Source organism: Vulpes vulpes, chromosome 1 (genome assembly GCF_048418805.1).
Source record: "Vulpes vulpes isolate BD-2025 chromosome 1, VulVul3, whole genome shotgun sequence".
Lineage (NCBI taxonomy): Eukaryota > Metazoa > Chordata > Mammalia > Carnivora > Canidae > Vulpes > Vulpes vulpes.
In genome coordinates, this window is record NC_132780.1 from 128,078,325 (window position 1) to 128,103,129 (window position 24,805).

At 34.2% G+C, this 24,805-nt stretch overlaps 1 protein-coding gene and 1 non-coding gene across 17 annotated transcripts in view; both read left to right on the plus strand.

Moving 5' to 3' along the window:
• ACAP2 (ArfGAP with coiled-coil, ankyrin repeat and PH domains 2) overlaps nucleotides 1-24,805 on the plus strand; it is a 125,903-nt gene that overhangs the window by 70,236 nt on the left and 30,862 nt on the right. For 5 of the 16 annotated variants that reach the window (XR_011995230.1, XM_072726484.1, XM_072726536.1 and 2 more), the window contains exons 5-12: nucleotides 1,706-1,764; nucleotides 2,819-3,002; nucleotides 5,621-5,665; nucleotides 7,796-7,891; nucleotides 12,567-12,641; nucleotides 14,366-14,377; nucleotides 18,035-18,147; nucleotides 22,538-22,558. Coding sequence is in view for 14 of the 16 variants with exons in the window: in XM_072726484.1 (XP_072582585.1) it covers nucleotides 1,706-1,764; nucleotides 2,819-3,002; nucleotides 5,621-5,665; nucleotides 7,796-7,891; nucleotides 12,567-12,641; nucleotides 14,366-14,377; nucleotides 18,035-18,147; nucleotides 22,538-22,558 (605 nt within the window). In the remaining 2 variants the exon portion in view is untranslated. The remainder of the gene's footprint in view (nucleotides 1-1,705; nucleotides 1,765-2,818; nucleotides 3,003-5,620; nucleotides 5,666-7,795; nucleotides 7,892-12,566; nucleotides 12,642-14,365; nucleotides 14,378-18,034; nucleotides 18,148-22,537; nucleotides 22,559-24,805) is intronic. The other 11 variants (XR_011995235.1, XM_072726502.1, XM_072726526.1 and 8 more) reach the window with 3 other exon arrangements.
• LOC112913831 (U1 spliceosomal RNA) lies at nucleotides 13,567-13,728 on the plus strand. Its single transcript, XR_003233746.1, has one exon. It is a non-coding gene; the product is annotated as a U1 spliceosomal RNA (small nuclear RNA).

Genomic DNA, 24,805 nt, shown 5'->3' on the forward strand with positions numbered 1-24,805 from the left:
CATCGGGCTCCCGGCGCATGGAGCCTGCTTCTCCCTCTGCCTGTGTCTCTGCCTCTCTCTCTATCTCTCTGTGACTATCATAAATAAATAAAAATTTAAAAAAATTAAAAAAAAATTATTCTTCAATTCCTTTGATTATCCTTTTTAATATTTGTAGAATATATGTGTTGTTATCTCTCTACTTCTTGGTATTTGAAGTGTTTTTGTTGTTGTTGTTGTTGTTTTAGTGTTTTGGGGAGGGACAGATGGAGAAGGAGGGAGAGAATCTCTAGAGGCTCCATACCCAGCATGGAGCTGGGGATCTCACAACCCTGAGATCATGACCTGAGCCAAAATCAAGAGTTAGACACTTAACTGACTGAGCTTGAAGTTTGTGTTTTAAAAGTTTTCCTTGGTTGCTTTGACGGTAGGTTTATCGACTTTAAAGATCTTTTGAAAGAACTAGCTTATGGTTTTGTTGAATTTTGGTTACTGATTTTGTTTTCTGTTTAGCTGACTTCCAGTCTTCTTTCTTTTCTTCTTTTTTTTTTTTTTTTTTAAGATTTATTTATTCGTGAGAGACAGAGATTGAGAGAGAGAGAGAGAGAGAGAGGCAGAGACACAGGCAGAGGGAGAAGCAGGCTCCATACAGGGAGCCCGACGTGGGACTCCATCCTGGGTCTCCAGGGTCAGGCCCTGGGCTGAAGGCGGCGCTAAAAGCTAAACCGCTGAGCCACTCAGGCTGCCCCCAGTCTTCTTTATTATTTCCTTCTGCTAATTTAGATTTAAAACTTTGGGTTTAACATATTACAAAAAAACATTTTTTTTTTCCTCTCTGGAAGTAAATTGTCAGATTTTTGAATCCTGTAATACTCAATTCAGGTGGTGTGTGTGTGTGTGTGGTGTTGGTATCTAGGCAAGAACATGACACTTTGCTAGTAGCAAGATTTCAGAGACAACGATATTGGTACTGTTTTTAATGAGAACATAGGAGTTTCTTTTTGTTTTGAATATTGATTTTTGTCTGTTCATCTGACATCTGTTTCAAACTCTGAAGAGTATCTGTAAATTATGAAAATAGTCAGAATTTCCATGACAAGCCCAGTGAAATTTCCTACACATGGAGCTCCTGGAGTTTAATATGTGGAATTATTTAATTGGGGCAAAATATTGTCACGAAGAATAAAATTGTATTCTTGTTTTCCAGTCTTAGCAGTCATGGAAACTAAAGGACTATATCACGTTTACTCGAATTAAGAATATAAAATATTTAAATCCCTAGGTCTTCCCAAATGAGTAACCTCTAACTAAGATATAAGGCGGTTCTGGAGTAGTTTTTAATTGATGTGTTTTGATATGTTAAAGTAAAGAAATTTCTGTAGTAAATGAAGTAGAATTTGTATTACTCTTTCAGGTTGTTTTTCAAGGCTTGAATTAAAATCGAGAAAATAATTGCTCTGTTGTTTGAACATTCTATTTAAATGGTAATGCAGGTTTGATTTTCCCTGTAATTAGAAATAAAATTATTTTTTAGCCAGATGGAATTGGCTTGAACATCAGTTTCAGTTTCTTTTTTGAAATGCTTATTTTTATGTAGTTTTCAATAAGAAATTTAAGTGTTATTAGAATTGGGGTACTGGTGGAAGGATGTGTTATTTATCAACCTGCATGAGAATTATTTTTTGTTTACTTTTCTGATTGTTTTATGTTACATTTTATCTTTTAGATCCTATTTGATCAAACTCAGAGATCAATTAAAGCACAGCTTCAGAACTTTGTTAAAGAGTAAGTCAATTGCAGTGAAGACAAAAGCAACCAGTTAATGATCACATCTGGGAGTTGGTATCTTTTGAGAGGAATTTTATGGGTTATGATTTATTGAAAATATTGGAGTTTTTGTTTGAATTTTTGGTTTGTGAAGTGTATATTGCATTTCTTCCTGAATTACTGTGTAAGGGAATCAGATTTTGTGCCTTTCAGGGAATCGTTTTTACTGTGAAATTTGTATTTAGGATACATAACTACGATTGTTATAGATTAAAAAATAAAATAAATTAATGACCTTTCAAAATCAAAGCAGACTCCAAAAGTGGTTGAAAATACTATTTATTATAGTGGAGGCTAAGTTTTCCATTGTCTCAATATGATATTTTCTTTGAAGAGAAGATAATAGAATGTTTGAGAATGAATCATGAAAGTGCATGCTTTTTGCAACATGTGAGCCTTTTGTGTCACATTCATCCCATCTTATTACGAGAAATAAAATTAAACTAGAAATAAAAACATCTGAACTTTCCAGAGAGAAACGTTTTCCTTTCCCACATTGATAATTCAGTTTTTCTCTTTTAATTCCTGACTGAGGAATATATAAAACTACAGATAAAGTTGCTTATGATGCAGTATTCATGATAAATTACAGATGTTCTAAGCTATAAAAAAAAAAAGGCATATCTCATGAACATAACACACTGCTGTTTAGTAGGTTAGAATTTGTTGTCCTGTTAGTGATGTGTCAGAGATTCTTTCCAAATAATAGACTAACATTCAGAATCTCCTTCTAGAGTGTATACATGAAAATTTATGGCTTCTTACAAAGGGTTAACGAAGATGACTAATGAAGTAAGGATTTCAGATTTTCAGAATACTGAAATGGAAACCATTACCCTTTATGTGTTTACAGTTCTTTGACCAAAGATTATATGTGTGTTTTAAGAATATATTCATGCCCTTAAGCCCAATAATTTCCCTCAACAACAACAAAAAATGATATTTCTTAAAGTATGGTTTGTAGCTCAGCCATAGTAGGATTTATGGAAGTTTTATTATTTTCATTTTTTAGAGATCTTCGAAAATTCAAAGATGCCAAGAAGCAATTTGAAAAAGTCAGTGAGGAAAAGGAAAATGCATTAGTAAAAAATGCTCAAGTACAAAGAAACAAACAGCACGAAGTTGAAGAGGCCACGAACATTCTGACAGCAACAAGAAAATGTTTTCGACATATAGCCCTCGACTACGTACTTCAGGTATATTTATTATATGTTTTCCAAAAATACTTAACTAAACATGTCATTACTTTTGAATTATTTTACTGAAAAGAATAATGCTGTTTCTTTGAGTTTAAAATTAGGCCATCATCTTTTATGAAGGTTTTTCACTTGTCTGTGTATCTGTGTATGCACATATATATGTGTATACATGTGTCTACCTTTGGTTCTAATTTTATCTCAAACCAGTTTTAGGTTGCATTAACTTGTATTAAGCTTCTATTTTCTTATCTTTTATTAACTTTTGTTTCTTTTCAGTTTCCACGTTGGGCTTCTCTCCTTTGTCCAACTTCCCAACCGCTTTTTCAGTGTTTCCTCTTTGGTCTTATTCTTTTTCTGATCTCTTGAATTCCCTGACAGTCTCATGTCCTTAGCTTGAATGACTGTCATGTATAGATGAGAGAATCTATTTTTCTCAGACATCTCTCTTTTTGTATCCACAACTGAAAATTGTCTTCTTCCAAATGGCTTCTTTCTGCCTTTCCCTAACTGAATGGTGACACCCTCTCACTGTATCCTGGAAATCCACATAGAGAATTGCATCAGATAATCTCATTCTCAGCTGCTGTATCCAACAATCAGAACTGCCTTAAAAAGTTCTGTGTACTGGGGCACCTGAGTGGCTCAGTTGGTTGAGCATCTGACTCTTGATTTCAGCTCGGGTCATGATCACAGGGTCATGAGGTGGAGCCCTGAGTCAGGCTCTGCCCTGGGTATGGTGTTTGCTTGGGATTCTCTCTGTGCTCCACACCCCCACTGCCTGCTGGTGCACTCTCCCGCCCTCCTAAAAAAAAAAAAGTTCTGTGTACTCTTAAGTCTGCTCTTTCTTACCCCTGCTGCAGCACTAACACCAGTCTGTATTGTTTCCTGCCCTCTTACCAATTTCTTCTGTTCTGTGGTCAGTTACACAAGTTTCTCTGGGCAAAGTGAATCATTCTTGCTTCTGCTTCCTCTGTTTTGTCATAACATTATCACACACATTGTTATTAAAGCAATCACATTTATTGTAATTATTTATCTATATGTCTTTTCTATAGGTTATATCCCTTCTCTTAGTCCAGTGGTTGAAAAATAAATCCATTTCCTCTGATGTCCATCCACCAGTTTTAAGTTAGGACCTTCACGTCCCCCAGAACCATTATCTTGTTTGATTTTTCTGATGAGAACTCTTGTGTCTGTTCAGACTGTTGTTTGAATAATAGGTTATCCGCAGCCTCTACTTTTACTTAGAGCATTTGAAAGTTAATATTTTAGTTCTCAAAACCGAATAGGCCTTGAAACAGACATACAAAGGAAGTTAGTATTTACTTAGGCATAGTTATTTGGCTTTTTCTTGGTATGTTTTTAGTTTTCTGATCAGTGCTTTAAATTATCTTATAAAACAACAGGCCGAATATTCAATGGGAAGAACATATCGAAAAGGAAAATACTCTGTAATCTTTGGACAATATTAGCAAAAAATGAATGGCTTTTTTTGCATAAACATTTAATTTCATTAAGTTGATCTATGAGACAAAAATAAAATATTTGCTAGGAATTTCTAGAGTTGGGAGAGATATGCCACAAAGGCAACTTTTATAATTTACTGGTCTTTCAGTAAGTTTAGTCTAATTAAAATATTATTTAATGTCTATTAATTTGGTTAACAAATATTGAGTCCTCACTATGTACCACTTGAGGAATGCAGCTGGGGATAAAGTAAGACCGTGATCTTACGGAGCTCACACTTTAGCTGTGGAAAGACATAAGTAAATAAGAAAATATAAGGTAGTTATGAATGCTATAGGGTTGTTGTACTAAAGAATACATAGGGCCTCCTCAGACCTTTCTGAGGAGATAGTATTTCACTGGGGCCTGATTGGTAAGAGGTAGCCTTGTGCCTATCTGGACGGACAATCATGACATGAAGACAGAACAACTAGTTTGCAGGTGTTGAGGTAGGAGTAGTTTTGGATTGTGGTTGTAACATAGAAAGGGGAAAGTAGTAGAAAACTGGGTTACAGAGGTGATCATCACAAAGGGTCATGCGGGCTACAGGAGGAAGTTGGAAGGTTTTAAGTTGGATATAGCATAATCTTATTTATACTTTGAAAAGATCACTGTTTGCTGTGTGGAGAATGGATTGTAGAAAGTCAAGAGTATAGAGAGACTAGTGAGTAGGCTATTGTAACAATCTAGAAAGGATGAGATGGTGGTTGGTCGTGGTAAAAGTATTGAGAAAAGTATTGAGAAAAGTATTGAGAATTTGCAGTAAGGATATATTTTGAAGGGTCTAGATGAGCAATTAGGTAAGGAGAATGGGGAAAGAAGAAATTCTAAGAAATTCAAATTTTTATCAAAGTGATAGTTTTATCACTACAGTATTTATGACTTACACATGGCCAGTTTTTCTTTGGTCTGAAAACAGATGAGAGTTTCCTTGGTATGTTTAACTGTTTTTGCAAAACGTGGGTCAAAGGGTGAAACACCTGAATTTTGTTTTTATTTACTTTTCTGGAAAAGTATCAAACTATCAGTAAGCAAAGTTTACAATATTACAATATAGATTAGTTTTTAAAATAATGCATGAGTGATTAACTAATTGTATTTTCCCTCAGATTAATGTCCTTCAATCAAAAAGGAGATCAGAAATCCTAAAATCAGTAAGATATTTATTGAAATGACGTTTTCAATATTTTAATATGATCTAAGTGTACCTATGTAAGTGTTTAAAACAGCATCATGTGTGTGTATCTATATGTACATGTATTTATTCCAGGTTCATAATTAATCTTACAGATCTTTGTATACTTCTTATGTCACTTAACCACTTTTTTGTTTACTTCATGTTAGAGGTATTTATGTTTATCTCCTCTATTAGCACACTGTGAGTGCCTTAATATTGACATTTAAATATTTGAGATTGAAGGCATACATAAATTGTATCATTGGGAGAATTTTCCTCAGGGTTATTGATGATGTATCAACCTTTTGGTTTGTTCTTTAGAATGCCATTTGAAAATAAATGGTATAAAATGTGAGAATGTTTTTCCCTGATCCTGTATGCCCATTTTTTTATTTGACCTTTTTTTTTCTTTTTAACCCTTTTTTTTTTTTTTTTTTTTAATTTTAAACCCAACAAGTGGGCAGGGGATGGTAGTGGTATGGCACTGCACTCTTTCATATTTTGAGAACCTTAGAGATAATTTTTCCTCTATGTTCACTGAAGTGTTTTGTTTTTTTCCCTGGGAGGGTATACCTAAATTGCTTTTGGTTTTTGTCCCCACCTAGCATTTCCCTAAATTCTATATGTATGTTATTACTTATCAGGTAACGCTCTTTACCTGCACTTCCTTTTCCAGATTGAGAGTAATGTATGTTAATTGTAGAATGTTGGAAAGTAAAATGCACTAAGAAAAAAAATTAAAATACTTATGAGTCTTACTACCAGGGGAGAACCACTGTTAATATCTTGGCATATATCCTCATCCTTTTTCATTTCTTTCTGTGTGCATGTATGTATGTAAATGTGTATATGTGTGCTTTAAAATTGCATTTAATTTCTTTAAACAAAATGGAAATCATTGCTTCATATGTTTTTAACTTCTTTTGTACAAAATCACCATGTGTCATTAAATATCCTTTATTTAATGCTGACTCTGCTGGCCATGTAGAATTCTATCACATGAATTTACTGGGGGTAGGCAGCCGTTTTTTGTGAAGGTCCAGGAAGTAAATATGTTAGGTTTGCAGATGGTGGTGTCCGTGTTGTAATTACTTAACTGTGTTGTAATGTTGTAATGAGAAAGCAGTCGTAGAAGACAGGTAAATGAATAGCATGACTGTGTTTTAATAAGGATTTTTCTTACGGACATGGAAATTTGAATTTCATACAATTGTCACATGTCATGAATTCCATGTCTTCTTTTCATTGTCTTTCAACCATTTAAATGTGTAAAAACTACTGTTAGCTCATAGTCATCCAAAAACAGATGATAGAGCTGGATATAGTTCACAGATTGATTGAATATGCTAAAACAGATGCCTCATCTTGCTAAAAATAAACATGGATGTTTGGAAGATTCTTTCACTATTGTGATTGAATTAGATTTGTAACCATGTAAAAACAACAAATAAAAATAAGGGTGATTTTTCTCTCACAAATAGGTAAAATGTAGGGAAACCTGGAAAAAATCTTAACCTATTAGCAACATTTTTGGACACTGGGAATGAATATACAGAAACCTCCATATTGGCAAAGTCTGTTGACTCATTTCAGTATCTTGAGAAAGAAAATGAACATTTTTCTACTTTGGGTTGTGTTTGGTGATCCTAATAGTTATATAAAGTATGATTGCTTTATTTTGAGAACTTCATATTTCCCCTTCTTATCTTCTAATATTTTATTTGCAACTTAAAGTTTTGCCAGTGAGTTTGGTTGAAAGGCATATAGATATTTTATATTGTACCTGGGAAAATGGTGAAAGTATGAAGAACTTGATTCTTTTGGTTATTACCATATGAATTTTGATCATCTGGATATAATCTAAACAACTAAAACTTGGGGCATCTTAAAAATGATAAACCACTTGGAGATTTCTTTTAAATATAATTTATTCTCACTTCACAAATACTTCTGAAATACTCTTTTAAGAAAAATGACTCATTTTTAATTTTAAGTAGTTTTGACATTTTGGACTCTGATGGAATTTTTAAACAGGTAAGATTTTTATAAAATTTCAGAATATCTAATAATTGATTTTAAAATGCTAAACTTTTTTTTCTCTTATTAGATGTTATCTTTTATGTATGCCCATTTGGCCTTCTTCCATCAAGGATATGATCTATTCAGTGAACTGGGGCCCTACATGAAGGATCTTGGTGCACAGGTAATATCGTACTGTATTGCTTGGTTCTGTGTTATACATTGCTATCTGTATTTTTTTCATTGAGATATGATTGACATACAATATTGCATTAGTTTAGGTATATAAAATACTTTGAGATATATGTGTGTATAATATTATTATTATTTTTTTAAAGATTATTTATTCAGAATGAGAGAGAGAAAGAGAGAGAGAGAGAGGCAGAGACACAGGCAGAGGGAGAAGCAGGATCCATGCAGGGAGCCCGACGTGGGACTCAATCCCGGGTCTCCAGGATCACACCTCAGGCTGAAGGTGGCGCTAAACTGCTGCGCCACCGGGATTGCCCTATGTGTGTATATTAATACACACGTGTGTGTGTGTGTGTGTGTGTGTGTGTGTGTGTGTGTGTGTATAGTCAAATGACCACCTCAGAAGTGTAGTTAACATCTTTTAGTCCACAGAGTTAAACATTTTTTTCCTTGTCTTCAGAACTTAGAAGATCTACTGTTTAGTAACTTTGAAGTATACAGTGTAAGAAGCATTAACTATAGTCACCATGCTGTACATTACATTCCCAGGACTTATTTATTTTATAGATGGAAGTTTGTACCTTGTGACCCCCTTCACCAATTTTGTTCACTCATCCCCCTCCTCCACCTGATGTGGGGCTCTGTTCCCTGACTTGTAGAACTAAATCTATTGGAGGAAATGAGCAAGTTACCAAACTATTACTCCCTGTGCTAAATGTCCTTTCTGAGTATATAAATTGAGACTAAACTTATTTGCATGTGATAAATAGAAGCTTTAAAATAGTGGTGGCTTCAACAAGATGGAATTTTATTTCCATATGTAAAGCCTGGTATGGTTGTCACTTGGTTTGTAGGGATGCAGGCTTATTATATATTTTTTATTCTACCTCACGGTTCAAAGTGGGTGATCAAGTTCTAGTCACCATACCTACATTCTAGCTAACAGGAAAGGGGAAAGGAGAAAGATGCATTCTCTCTCTTTATTGATATCTCCTGGAAATTTTAGAGTTACTTTGTGCATCCTAATGGCACAATGGCTACAAGAAGAGCTGAGAGATACAAACTTCATGCCAGATAATCATGTGACCTACAAGAATTTGGGTGTTGTTTTGTTAAGAAAGAAAGAAAGAGATTGGATATTGGAGGATATCTGGCTGTCTCTACCACGTAACAGAGGATCAAAGAGGTATAGGGACATACATCTAGGACCTGTAGCCCAGACTTGGGAGGAAGACAAGAACTTCCTCGGCTCTAGGGATTCCCCACATTCTGTGAAGCATTATGTTGCACCCTCATCTTACATTATATATAATTTAAAACAAAAGAGTTGGATTGCAGTTGAGTAGTCCACTTTATACTTTAGACATTTATTAATTTCAGTTTTGCAGTTTCCCCTCTCTCAGTTCCCACATAATCTTTCAGATCCTTGACAAGCATCTAAGCTCTGGTGTAGTGGAAAATGTAGCCTGGTTGGAGGTGGCCAGTTTGGATATTCTTTCAATAATTCAGTTATGAGGGGATCCCTGGGTGGCGCAGCAGTTTGGTGCCTGCCTTTGGCCCAGGGCGCGATCCTGGAGACCCAGGATTGAACCCCACGTCGGGCTCCCGGTGCATGGAGCCTGCTTCTCCCTCTGCCTATGTCTCTGCCTCTCTCTCTCTCTCTCTCTCTCTCTCTCTGTGTGTGTGACTATCATAAATAAATAAAAATTAAAAAAATTTTTTTTTTAATTTAAAAAATTAAAAAAAAATAATTCAGTTATGAGAGAACTACATCGAACTAGGAACATGGCAGTAGGGATAGAAGCAAATAGACTCAAGGGATATTTAAGATACAGCCAATTTTTGAAGGTAGAGGGACATGATGAGTTGAGGTTTAAATGTGTTAAATTTTGATGATAGGACATCTAAGTGGGTATATCTGCAGCTCAAACAAACAAAAAAACTAGGTTAAAGGAGTCAGTAGCATATTATTGCTAATTGTAACCACAAGAATGGGTGAATTGACTCAAGGAGAGTTAATAGGTATCCCCAAATCATTTATGTATTTTGAAAGCTATTTTTGAAAAATGTGAGTGCTAGAACACTATGCTTAAAGTTTTTGATTTTGTTAAATTAAGGTCAAGGGCCACTAGTGTAGAGTAAAAGAATCTATTTCAGACAGGGCCCTAAGCATGACATATTTTTGAGAGATGACTAGATATGAGGAGCTCTATGAGAACATAGATGAGAGAGGAGGTAGAAAACTGGGAGATGGCGGTAGCACAGACCAAGGAAGGAGTTTCTCAAAAAGGAGAGGGTGGTTATCAGTACAAATATTGGAAAGAAGGTCCAGTAAACCTAAGACTGAGAACTACCTATTGGGTTTAGCAGCAAGATTATTTGTTACCTTTGTGAGAGTTGAGGGTCTGAGTGGGAGAAGCTAAACTACAGTGAGTAGATGAATAAGAAATAGACAAGTGAAGAACAAGGAAGATTTTTTTCAGAAGTTGTATTGTGAAGGAAAGAGAGGTAGAAGGTGGTGGCTAGAGAGAAATAGGAGTTGAGGGAGGCTTTATTTAAGATAGTAGGATTTACACAAATATACAAGCAGATGGAAATGGGAGAAGTTCAAAAGCAGAAAGAGAAGTGATTATGTCTGATGTGGTAGGAGTAGAAAGGATTCCAAACACAGAGGATTGGGGACACCTGGCTGGTTATGAGTACCTGTGAAACTCCTACTGTCCAATACTAATAGAAGTATGTTCTATTAGACATGTTGTGCTCCAGACTCCCTCTTGCTGATCTAGTCCCAGCATGTAGGAAACAAGACTATCAGTTTTCACATCTCTTCAACTTGTACCTTCCCCAACCCTCTATCACATTGAGATATCACATTTTTTCCTTTATACTTCGGCTCCAACAGAGAAAGGTGAATTTTCCCCCTTTCTGTTGTTATAGCAATGAGGTGGGATGTAGCAGAGGCATTTACTACCAATCTGATAGGCAGAAAACCATCACTTGCATTGCCGTACTAGCATAGCAGGTACATGCACACAAGTTTATAAATATTAGTTGAATCTTAGGGTCTGCCTTGTACCTCTCTTCAATCAGAATGAATAAATAATATTTATATGCCATTCAATTAAAGGCTATAAAACCATGGCATAATGGTTGTTTCACTCATTCAGTATAAGAAAAAATATTTTTAAAAGATTTTATTCCACAGAGAGAAAAAGGGAGTGAACACATGAGCAGGGGGTTGGAGCAGAGAGAGAGGAAGAAGCTGATTCCCCATAGAGCAAGGAGCCAGTTGTGGGACTCGATCCCAAGACCCTGGGATCACAACCCTACCCAAAGGCAGATGCTTAACTGACTGAGCCATCCAGGTGCCCCCAATATAAGAAAATATTGAGCATGTTTTCCTAGTGCAGCATATACCAGCATTACCCATTAAATCAATGTTATGTGTCACTAAGGCATGTATGCATTAGATCCTCAAGTATAGTATAGTTGCCATCTAAATCAGATATTTATAATAGTGATAATTCTGTTTCAATGTGTTTTCTTTTGGTTATTAATATTCAGCGATAATTAAGATTCTGTGGCCAGTTGTACACCTGAAACTAATATTGTGTGTTAACCAGCAGATTTAAATAATTAAAAACTTTTTTTTTAATTAAAAAAGGTTCTGTGGCTAGAGTTATTCTCTGCTAGGGGAAAAAAACCCCATCATTTGTAATAGAGTGAATGAAGGACAAAATGTTTTTTTTTACCAAGACTTTTTAAAATTATTATTATTTTAAAGATTTTATTTATTTATTCATGAGAATACACAGGAGAGAGGGAGAAGCAGAGACACAGGCGGAGGGAGAAGCAGGCTCCATGCAGGGAACCCAATGTGGGACTCCATCCCGGGTCTCCAGGATCACGTCCTGGGCTGAAAGCGGTGCTAAACCGCTGAGCCACCCGGGCTGCCCTAATATTTTGTTTTTAAAAGATATCAATGAAAACATTTGGATATTTAATACTTTATTATTCTTATTCCTATTGATATTTGCATTTTTGTTTTTTCATTTTTCCCACAATCAGTTAGAGGTATGGGGATTCAAAGATGAAATGACATACATCACAGTCTAGAAGAGTAGACTCACATAATTTATAACCCGATTATTTTTTATTCTAGCAAACAGTAGTTCAAGAAGTCAGGACATTTGTCGTAATACAAGAAAATCATCTTTTCTGATGGAAAGAACAAGAAAGAAATGAGATTTTATGATTTCTTAAATTTTTTGAGCTTTTTAAAACAGAACTTTAAACAATAGCTTTTTTTTTTCTTTTTAAACAATAGCTATTTTACTTTATTTATTTATTTATTTATTTTTTAAATTTTTATTTATTTATGATAGTCACAGAGAGATAGAGAGAGAGGCAGAGACACAGGCAGAGGGAGAAGCAAGCTCCATGCACCGGGAGCCCAACGTGGGATTCGATCCCGGGTCTCCAGGATCGCGCCCTGAGCCAAAGGCAGGCGCCAAACCGCTACGCCACCCAGGGATCCCAACAATAGCTTATTTTATACCCTGGTCTTAGTAGACTTAAATTGGCTGACTTATTGAGAGTGTTTTAAAAAAATAATCATACTTTTTTTTCTTTAATTTTTAACTCAGTCTAATTTTCTCCCTTTATAGTTGGATCGACTGGTTGTGGATGCAGCAAAGGAGAAAAGAGAGATGGAGCAAAAACATTCCACCATTCAACAAAAGGTACTTGATGAGAAAAGTTAAAGGAGAGTAATTCCTATTTTATGCAATTGCTCAATTACTGGTTTCAGCAAGATACCATTGTGTTGGAACAAATCCTTTAAGTTGCTGTAATAATTAAATTGGGTAGATAAAATCTTCCCTTTTTTTGTGAAAAGTAAAATATTTTTTGGATGGTCAGGCAATATTTGAAAGCCATGTTCTTGAACCACTTTGCAAAAACATTAATCCCATAGGACCTTTTTTTTTTTTTTTAAGATTAATTATTTCTTTATTTACTTACTTACTTACTTACTTGAGAGACATCGCGAGCAGGGGGAGGAACAGAGAAGGAGAAGCAGACTCCCTGCTGAGCAGGGCTCCATCCCAGGACCCCGAGATCATGACCTGAGCTGAAGGCAGATACTTAACCAACTGAGCCACCCAGGCCCACAATCTTATAAGATCTTAAGTAATTAAAAAATGCCTCTTAAAATTTAAACAGCTATTAACAGATTCAGTTAGGATATCACCAACTTCTGTAAAGTGTGTGGGTGAGAAGGGATGGGGTGGAGGGTGGGCAGAGGGGGTGGTGAAGAAGAACATCTCTTTGCATCAGTGTGTGTGTTTGGTATTGTGGACCTAACAGCTATATTACTCTGAGGCAGCACTTGCCCTCTCTCATGTGTTGTTGGAATTTCACATGCATTTCTTGTGAATTTGCCTAAGCATAGCTAAATTGATATTTGAAAAATGTATTTTTAAAAATGAAAATTAAATATGATATTTTTGTTTTTGTGTGTGGAGGGGTTTGATTACAAGTAACTTGGAACTCAACGTAATAATATTTCATCCTATATAGTCAGTAATATTTTTGTGTGGTAATCTGAAAATAAAAGGAGAGACTTGGAGATTGAATTTAATACGAGTATGTGACAAGGTGCCTTCTGTACTTACCCAGCAGGGGAGAGAGCATGAACCCAAAAGTGGTTTCCCAGGGTGAGGCTTATCCACTGACTCTAAATGTACTGACCCTTGGAATTTCCCCAAATGTGGAAAACTTGACTGTATAATTTGTGGTGGTGGGGTACCCTATTTGTGTGTTCCCTTAAAAAAAAAAGATGCCTTCTAGCATTGCTTTAAAAATCTGTTCCTCTGGTATTGACTAGTCAGATCAACTTTTATTATGATTTACTTAGAATATAAATGACCAGTGAACAAGATCTGACTTAAAAGATGTCAGTGGAAAAAAATTAAAGTGAAGTTAGTAGTACAGGTAAGGAAAATTATATTGATGATGGGTTATTAATATTAAAAGAGAAACATAAAGGGGAAATTTTTCTGCCAGACCATCTTTAACTTAGTTACTTCCAGTTATAGTTAGGTAAGACTAACTTCTGTTTTGTTTTATTTAAAGTTAGAGTAACTTTTGGTTGAGTAATTTGTGTTAATGACATTATCATGGAGAGATTATTAAAAATTGGGACCAATCATTTCTAATTAAAATGAGAGATCATGATATTTGTAGGAACTTGTGATTTTTTGCTTAAACTGAATTATTTAATGAATATTGTGTATCTTTTAATATTTGTCCCTGTTGTATACACAGCTCGGTGTTGTACTGAGAATCCAACAGTAGATTATTAAATCTAAAATTAGTTTACTTGATTTTAAGTAATAGGTACCGCTGTACTGTAAAGAAAGTAATGCTATTTTTGCTTTTTTCTGCCCTTAAATGCTGACACAAGGCTGCATTACAGGTAAAAGAAAAAAAAAAAGGGGAAAAAGATTTAATCATAAAAATTAAGGGAAAATATGTCTGATGTAATTATTTACATTTTTCAAGAATTTAAATTGATCAGTTAAAGAAACAGTGATGGCTATGCACATTCATGTACATGTCTTTTGGATATGTGTACATATTCCTGATGGATTTATACCTAGGAGTAAAACTCCTGGTTCAGAGGGAATATATATGCTCAGTATCAGTAAATAATGCTAAATTACTTTTCAAAATGATATTGCCATTCCTGGCAGGCAGCTCTGTGTGTGAGTTCTCAGTGTTCTTGGCCACCCCACGGTATTGTGAGGGTTTTTAATTTTTGCTGATTTTAGTGGGTAGATATTAACATCTCATTGTGGTTTTAATTTATGCTTTAGTTACTAATGAACTCAAGCACCTTCCCCTTATTGATGTTTATTGGTCATTTGGTTTGAGAAATGTCTGTTAGTTTTTCTTCCATTTTTACATCAGGCTGCCTAACTGTTCAGATTCTTCATATCATCTGGATTAAGCGTATCTTGGGGGGATATACTATGTGTTTTTAATTTTCACATAGTTTTTTTTTTTAATGTCTTTTATGGTTAGTACTTTTTGTGTCTTGTTTAATAAGCCCTTCCTATCCTAAGATCATGAAGAAATATCTCTGGTGTAATCTTCTAAGTGTTTATAGATTCACCTTTTATGTTTAGACCTTAAATCCATCTGTAATTGGGTGTTTGTGTTATGGTGTGAGGTAGAGATCCAGATTTTTTGTATTCTTATACTGGTATGTAGATGATCCAGAATCAGTTATTTAAAAATGTGTTCTTTCCCTACTACTCTGTTGTATCCTCTGATTTACATCACGTTTGTATACATATGAAGTCTGTTTCAGGCTTTCAGTTCTTTTCATTGGCCTTTTTGTCTTAATTGTGCCAATACTATGCTGCCTTAATTATTTTAGCTTTATAGTAAATCTTGATGTCTGACAAAGCTAAGATTCCTACCTTCTCTGCTTCAGAAGTGAATTGCCTAAATTTTGCATTCTTATATAAATTTCAGGAGCAGACTTTCAGATTGCATAAAAATAGCTTTTGGGATTTTGATTGATTGCATTGGATCTGTGAATCAATATGGGGAAGAATTGATATCTTTATTTTATAATGTCTTCTAACCTATGAGCTTGAAATATTTATTTCTTTAAGTTTTCTTTTATATCCTTTATAAGTTTTATAGTTACTTGTACATCTTCTGTTAAATTTATTCATATATACTTATATTGCAAATGTTACTGTAAATGTCTTAAAATTTTTTTCTCACTGTTTACTTTTATTACATATTAAAATTGATTTTTCTGTATTGACTTTGAAACCAGTTACCTTGTTAATAAGGTCTCTTTAATGCTAATTTATTTCTGGATTGTTTTGGATGTTCTTTGTACAAAGTCATATAATCTGCAAATAATAATAGTTTCTTCCTTTCCAATTCTTCCTTACTTTTTGTTTATTATCTTGTCAGCTAGGACCTCTAGCATAATCTTGAATTGAAGTGATAAAGGCCCTTCTTGTCTTGCTTGCAATTTCAGAAGGGAAAGTTTCTGCTAGATTCTCTTTATTGGCCAGTCTTGGTCTTGCCTTCTTTTCCCTCAGCCTCACACCAAAGCTTCCAATTCTGGTGAGGCAAGTGCCCTTAAGGTGAAATCTGGCTTCCTTGATTTGCTTACTGCTTACCTCTTTAAGCCTCCTATTTTCGCTCCTCTTGTGCCTTTGAGTATTTCTTCCTAATTTGTCAGCTCATCAATATATTTAAATTATAATATTATATATTTTATATAGTGTTACTAGTTGCTTTTGTAATAAAATCATAATCTGTCACGCTTTAAGTACTATACAGTATTAATTGATATTAATAGTAATTAAATTGAAGACAACCTTTCTCAAAAAATAGTTGAAAACTAGAAAATTACTTATAATGCACTGTACTTTAAGGAGGTGTTATATTTTAATGTTTTAAATAGCATCAGGGTCATTAAAAAGCTGCCAGTTTTACAAATGAAACCTTTAGGGATCCCTGGGTGGCGCCGCGGTTTGGCGCTTGCCTTTGGCCCAGGGCGCGATCCTGGAGACCCGGGATCGAATCCCACGTCGGGCTCCCGGTGCATGGAGCCTGCTTCTCCCTCTGCCTGTGTCTCTGCCTCTCTCTCTCTGTGTGACTATCATAAATAAAAATTAAAAAAAAAACAAAACAAAAAAAAACAAAACAAATGAAACCTTTAGAGTGTTGCCAAACTCAATTATATCTATTGCTGACATAATCCTGTCTGCCTAATTAAATAAATTACAGCCTCAAATAAATTTTAAATGAAGGAATTAAGATTTTCCTGATTTTTTTTTTCAAAGAAAAGCAGGAGAAAATGTAGCAATTTGTTTATAGATTCTGTTTCATTTGATTAGTTTGGGTTAGTCTTTTTTTTTTTATTATTTTTTTTATTTTTTAAATTTTTTATTTATTTATGATAGGCACACAGTGAGAGAGAGAGAAGCAGAGACACAGGCAGAGGGAGAAGCAGGCTCCATGCACCGGGAGCGCGATGTGGGATTCGATCCCGGGTCTCCAGGATCGCGCCCTGGGCCAAAGGCAGGCGCCAAACCGCTGCGCCACCCAGGGATCCCTTTTTTTTTTTTTTTTTTAATGGTTAAATTTTGAGAGATGTCAGCAGGGTTTTTGTTTTTAATAAATTTTGTTTTTCTGTATTAGTCTGTTTCCATATTCCATCTTTGTAGACACTTAGTTTTGGAAGGTCCCTAGGTGATTCTCACTCTGCCTGGCTACTAAGGGAGAACCTTCACATCCCAGCATCATTTGCAGATGGTCATCTAGCTTCTGCCAAAATCTTTCTCAAGCCCGAGAGTTTGCTATTCCCTAAAAGGATAGTATTCTAACTTTGATTTTTGGTCCAGAAGTAATTTTGAAAGTTCTGAGGCTGATTTTTAGAATTTTAAAATTGGGGATAGCAGTAGTCTTGCAGTTTTGTACAAATTACTTTTAAGTTCATCAGGAAATCTTTTAATTAAAAAAAAAATTATTTATTTATTCATGAGAGACACGGAGAGAGGCAGAGACATACAGGCAGAGGAAGAAGCAGGCTCCATGCAGGGAGCCCAGTGTGGGACTTAATCCCGGGACTCCAGGATTATGCCCTGGGCCGAAGGCATGCTTTCAACCGCTGAGCCACCCAGGTGTCCCATTATTTTAACTTTTTAAAAGAGATTTTATTTATTTCTTTGAAAGAGAGCAAGTGAGCAAGAGAGTATGAGTTTGGGGGAGGCCCAGAGGGAGAGGGAGAAGCAGAAGCAGACTCCCTGCTGAGCCAAGAGCCCAGCATGGGGCTTGATCTCAGGACCCCAGGACCATGACCTGAGCAGAAGGCAGATGCTTAACCGACTGAGCCACTCAAGTGCCCCAAATTGAAATATTTTAATATGTTGAAGCATTCTTCTATTATTCAACATTTAAGTCTCACCTTTTCTTATGAATATTGTTAATATAATTGTCTTAATACAAAGCTTTTCTGTGATTTGAGCTGTTTCTCTACAATAAATTTGTTGTCTAGGGGACTTAATAAAACCCTATGAACTTTTTTTATCTTGTCTAGGATTTCTCCAGTGATGATTCTAAGTTAGAATATAATGTAGATGCTGCAAATGGCATTGTTATGGAAGGATATCTGTTCAAAAGAGCCAGCAATGCCTTCAAAACTTGGAACAGGTAATATATTTCAAATACTAGTCTTGATCCTTCCGCATTCCGTTTTCCTACCTTCCCTGTGATTTGGGAACTCTTTCATAATTCTTTAAATTCATAGTTTGTAATAACTTTCTTGAACCCAGTTCATTGAAGATAAGTTTCCCTTCTAGGAAAGGGGATCCTAAGAAGCAAGTGAAAAATGCTAGTACTAAATCTAAATTGTAAAATTTAAGCAAAGTTTAAACTAGGAAGCAGGATTTTTTTTCTTCTTTGGGTTCCTTCTCTGTATGTTTATGTACATTTTAATTTAGTGTTTGCTTGTGAATTTTTAAGCTAGGCGAGCCTGATCTTTTGATCTTTGCAATAACTTTAACCAGGACTTTTAGGAAATGCGATTGTTCTTGTGTGTGAAGTATGTGTGGCAGTTGGTACTCCTTTCTTCTAAACTTGATGGCTACCAAAAATGTTACTTTTTTTTGTTGTTGTTAAACTGATTTTTATAAAATATTAATCATGTGAATGTCTGTTAAGTATTATAAAATATCTTATTATATTTTCTTCTAATTTAATATAATAAAGTAAAATAATTTCAGACATTAAAGCATTAAAAAAGAGATTGTGTTGACGCAGGATCATCCTTCCATCCTTAGTCTTTTATTCAAGGATGCCTCTGTTTTTTTGGGGGAAAAAAAAAAACAACCCAATTTGTAATAATTGAGAGTAACATTGGGTTCTGGTGAATTGATTTACATTATTAGTTGAATGCGTATGTTTTATTTGCTACTTGAACAGAACATGAATTCACTTAATGATAGAGAAGATTGTTTTCTTTTTTTAAAAAAAATGGATATTAGCAAAATAAATAGAAAATTCTTGGTAAATTTAATTTAGTATGTATTTTTGTTAATTTAAATGAGGACTATTATGTTTGAATATTTAATATATTATAAGGAATTCCTAGTGCACTGATTTTGATTTCTTGGTGATGAGCTTATATGGAAAAAGCATGCACTGCTATTTTCAAATGTCAGTGATTTATTGAACATTTCCATAGCATTTGATATTGCCAGATATTTATTTAAATGTATGGGGTGTGTTTTATTTGAAATAATTTATCTTTACTTGAGTATGAATATAAGCTGGAAAGTGATTATATTTGGTAGTAAACCTCTTTGAATTATATAGAACTTCTAAAATAATGTATTCATACACAAGGATTAAGTAAAGTGGTCTGGGTAGAATTAGTGTTTTTAACTGTTACAAAGTGAAAATGAGAAATTAAAATTCTGTCTTCTAAGCTATTTAAATTAAGACAATATTTTAAGTGTTTCCTGGTTAAATTTTCATAGCCAGAATAGGAAATTAAAACTAAAAAATAATGTGTCAAATTTTTATAATAAATAAAGATTTCTCAACCAGTACGGTTTCATGAGGTAATGTTAGAATTGAATTTTAACCTTCAGATTTCAAAACAACCTACTTAAAGTTTAACACAGTGAAAATACAGTAAATCCATAGAAACTATACCATTATGTTAAGAAGAAATGAAATGATCTTCCATGGACTTCTCCAATGAGAAATGATCTCAGACTTCAAAATGAAGCACAGTAAGTGTTAGTGGAAAATTACATTGCCATTTAGGGCAATAGGAAAAAAATTAATTCTGATTTAAGCATGGAACTTTATTTATTATTTGTTTCATGAATTCTGTTAATTGGCTTAGGTAATAAAGTGTACCTAAAGCAAGTAGGGAATAACTATTACATTTCTCAGTTATAGACATGTTACTTTCCATTTGTAAAGTGGAAGAGACAGTATTGGCCTTTGAAAATGAGGCTGCTTTTTAAAGGAGATGCCATCTAATTGTAGTGGGATGGCAGTTATTGATTAGAATCATGGATTGTGTTTCAACACCCTAATTTTTAGTAAAGAAATAAAGGTGCAGAGAGATAGTGGCTCTTTGAAGGTCACACAACTGTTCTGTGACAAGATGGAGGCCCCAAACCTGGCTTTAAAAGTTTTTTTAACTTGCTGTGGAAATTCCATATAAATTTGTGTTTTGATGAAACAATATGTCAGATATTTTAAAAATAGCTTAAGAACTATTAAAAACAACTTCCTAGTCTACATTATTAGGAAAAATTATGAACAGCAGATTATTTCATTTTCATATACCTTTAAAAAGAGCATTTTAATGAAAATACTAGTAAAAAGCAGACTTCTAAGGAATGTAGCATAAATTACTTTTTATATAAAAGTCTTCTCACAAAAAAAATTCCAAACCTTATAACAGAAGTTTTAGATATTTTCTAGATTATAGGTCAGTAACTCTGAAAAGGAGAGAAAGAAATCTATTAAATATTATTTAGAACTTTTTTCTGCTTTTCAATTTGGAATGTAAAATTTCTTATGTGAAGTTTATTTAAAAAATCTAATCTCAAAAAAAAATCTAATCTCAGGAAATACTTGCAGATACCTTCCCTTTACCCATATATGACTTTAAAGTCTGCCGTCCTTCTTTCTCTTTTTTTAAATATATTTTATTTATTTATTCATGAGAGACACAGAGAGGGAGAGGCAGAGACACAGGCAGAGGGAGAAGCAGGCTCCACGCAGGGAGCCCGATGTGGGACCTCCTCCCAGGATCATGACCTGAGCCAAAGGCAGACGCTCAACCACTGAGCCACCCGGGCATCTCTACCCTCCTTCTCTAATTAGTTCTTTATCCAGCTTGATTTCATATATTCAGTTTGACTTTGAATAAAAGACTCTATTTGTGATGTTTGTACCTTTAAAGATCCAGGATTGCAGCTCTTTCAGCATAATGATTTTTCTACCTACTGTTTAAGTATCTTTAGACTGTCTGTAGATTAGTTTTAGGGAGCATTTTTTTCTTGTAGTCACTATAAGGTACCAAGCATAGGATGACAAACTTGCCATTATCTTTAGCTTTATGGAATAGTGGCATGTAATATTTTCAAAGCCAACATTTATTTATTTGTTTGTTTTAATTTCAATTCCAGTTACCATACAGTGTAATATATTAGTTTCAGGCGTAGAATTTGCGATGCAACACTTACATGCAATACCAGGAGCTCATCACAAGTGCCCTCCTTAATCCCCATCACCCATTTAAGCCATCTTTTAAAAAAGACTTCCTTCTTCAGGGAAATGTGAATTTGACTAGGAATTCCCAGGTAGTTTTAAACCTCGCCCCTGTGCGTCATAAAACGTAAACATTGTTCTCTAATTCGAAATTTAACTAAAGAGACCGTATTTTGTGTGATGTGATTGAAAGAGTGTAAGGAGTGAGATCCTATGTCTTATGTGAATTGCTGAGTTTGTCTTTTGTTGGTTTCAGATTTCTAGTTTGTAGTGTCTCAGATTTTTATTTCTGTAATACATATTTTTCTGAAAACATGAGAAATACCAAAATTATCTTTCCATATCAGGCCATTTTCTCCATGTGGCTGGCAGCTTTACCGCAGGCTCAGATCAATGCCAGGTGGATTATTCATACCTATATGTCTCTTTTGCTTTCTATGATAAATTCAGAAAAGCTGAAGGAACAAGGAAAATAATTAAATTCTAAGATTATTTAGTAGTAAGCTGGTAAAATGAATAAAGAAGCTGAATTATTGCATGCTATGATTAGTCTTTGTTGAATGAGAAAGTAAATATACCTAAAAGTATAAAATGTATTAACAGTTTCTTAAAGTATTCTATATGCTGCTAGCACAGATATAAATTTAACTTTTGTTGGCTTTTTGTTTTAAAATAAGAAATGTATGCATATATTAAAGATGCCCTACTTATGTGTATAGCCTTAGAGTGTCTGCTGTCATTGATGAAAAGGGGGAGAGCAGGTGGGAGGTAGGTTTATTTGGCTAATAATATTTTATAATCTTTGAAATTCTTAATTAGTCATCCCACTTTCCTATGAAAATTGTCATTTGTTTCAGGTTTATGAAGCTCTATCTATAGTGATTGTTTCCCTTAAATTTTTAGGAGCAACTTATTAAGATGAGGAAAAGTATGATTTACATTTTATAGCTATTACTATAGAGACAGAAAAATAATAGTAGAGGTATGCTCAAGTGTGCTAAGTCCTACCAGAACTTTTTATACCATAACAATTGAAGAAAATTTTTGAATATTTCTGAAATATTAGCATTTCACATTCCTAAGAGTTAGAATTAATTGTGTAAATGCATATATGTATAAATTTAAGAACAAAATGCAAAATATATTTTTGATGATTCTGTTAGGTTACGAGCTTAAGCTTATTTCTTTAATTCTTGCTTTATTTTCATATCATGCTAGTCCTTTGCTTATTTTGCACATTTGCGTTTTCATTCTTTTACCACCTTTCCTTTATGTTTTAATCCTGCCCCATTTTTTCATATGACAGGAAAAAGCCCGATCATATCAGGTACCAAATGGCTTCCTTCCCCTCATTCCTGCCTTACTCCAATTTCCTCTTTGGCACGAGAAAGCTCATAATTAACCTGCATTTCAGTTGGATTACTTGCAATGGATATAATGTCTCTTGTTTTAAATTGGGAAGAAAATATACACATTTCATTTGAGAAATGGAATTATCCTTTCATTGCCAATCACCTCAATTTGTTTTAATTGAAAATGAAAATAACATTTGATATATTTATCAAATAAATATATAGATATTTACATATCTGTATATATCAAAGATATATATGAGTAATATGAATGCCTATCTTTTTTTAAGGGAAATAAGCTGGGAAACACTTTTCAAAATTTTCTTTTTTTTTTTTTTTTTTAAAGATTTTATTTGTTTATTCATGAGAGACAGAGAGAGAGAGAGAGAGAGAGAGAGAGAGGCAGAGACCCAGGCAGAGGGAGAAGCAGGCTCCATGCAGGGAGCCTGATGTGGGACTTGATCCCAGGACTTCAGGATCACACCCTGAGCCAAAAGCAGAGCTTAACTGCTGAGCCACCAGGTGTCCCCGCTTTTCAAAATTTTAAACAGTAACTAGGAATAATCATATTAGTTTTGCTGAAAGTAAAAATTTTTTTATAATTTAAAAATTTTCCTAGAGCTTTCTGTTTTAACATCTTGGTCTTTTTCCTTGGGAAAAATTAAATTGAATTTGAAAAATTGTAGCATACGTGCTAAAGCCTTTAATTTTGTTAAATGTTCACCCATTTGGCACATAAATAAATATGTGCGTGAATCTATAATTTTTATAGTTTTAGTGAGAAAGCCTCTAGAGATTTAGAAGTCTGACTTTTACATTTTATTTTTGGTTTCAAGTACAGGTCTAGGACTAATGATAAACATGGTAAAGACACTTGATTTATTTATTTATTTTTTATTTATTTATTTTTTTAATATATTTTTTCCTCCTCCCTCCCCCCTGTTTGGTTATCTGGAAGCTCTCACATGTATTTACAAATCAATAATATCTAATTGTCCATGAACTTAGTAATTTTGGTTTAAAATATTTATTCAGTTATTTCAATTTGGGATAGGTATAAAGTGATGTATTATTTTTCTTAATGAGCCAATAAATTTTGCTTTTTAAAAAAATCTATATTTTGACTTTGTGGTCAGTTTCTGAATTTTGTAGAATATAGAATAGTTGTCAGCATAGTGCTTTCTAAAATTTGTCTTTTTTATTATTTAATTATCTTAATTTTTTTAAAGTTTATTTAAGTAATCTACACCCAACATGGGGCTTGAACTCATAGCCCCAGAATGAAGAGCGGCATGCTTCTTCTCCACCACCTTCTCCTCTGGCTTCTCTGTGCCAGCCAGGTGCCCCTATTTAATTATCTTTTAAAGTAACTCCAAATTGCAGGCAGCATGAACTTGAAATAATATTTCAAACACCATAGGCTATGAACTGTCTCATATTGCCTTTTATTAGAAATATTCTTTTAAAAGATTTTTATTTATTTATCCATGAGAGACACAGAGAGAGAAGAGAGAGAGGCAGAGACACAGGCAGAGGGAGAAGCAGGCTCCACGCAGGGAGCCCGACGCGGGACTCGATCCTGGGACTCCAGGATCATGCCCTGGGCTGAAGGCAGCGCTAAACCACTGAGCCACCCGGGCTGCCGCCTTTTATTAGAAATATTAATAATACCTAGGATTTTTCTATAGGAGCAATTTAAAAAATTATATTCCATTTTACTTACCTGAGTAGAGTTTTGATCAATGTAAATGAATGGTAGTTGGCTCTTTTTTTTTTCTTTTTTTTTTTTAATGGCAGAAGACGGGAGTTAGTGTCATATAACCTACAGATCTTAGTAATTGCAAGTTCTTTTTCTATGTAGGATACATTGTGATTTTGTTCCTTAGGAAATGTTTTCAAAATTAAGATGAATTTATAGTGTCTTTCCTGAGTATACAAAACTCAGGGAAAACTCAAATGATGATATGAAAGAGTCACCCAGAAGCAAATAGATGGCAGGGGAACTAGGTTTCAGAAATATATGTGATCTATAAAGTTAATAATTATCAGAGGAAATGCTCTTTGACAAAAAAGGGGGAGGTTATGTAGTATTTTGTTATTGTTTTTAAAGGTTATTGTCCTAAGATGCACCAGTTCAAAAGAAATTTACTTTTTAAAAGCCTCAGAAGCATGAAAAGTTTATGTGATTATATGGGTATTTTTCTATTGTGCAGTAAAACTAT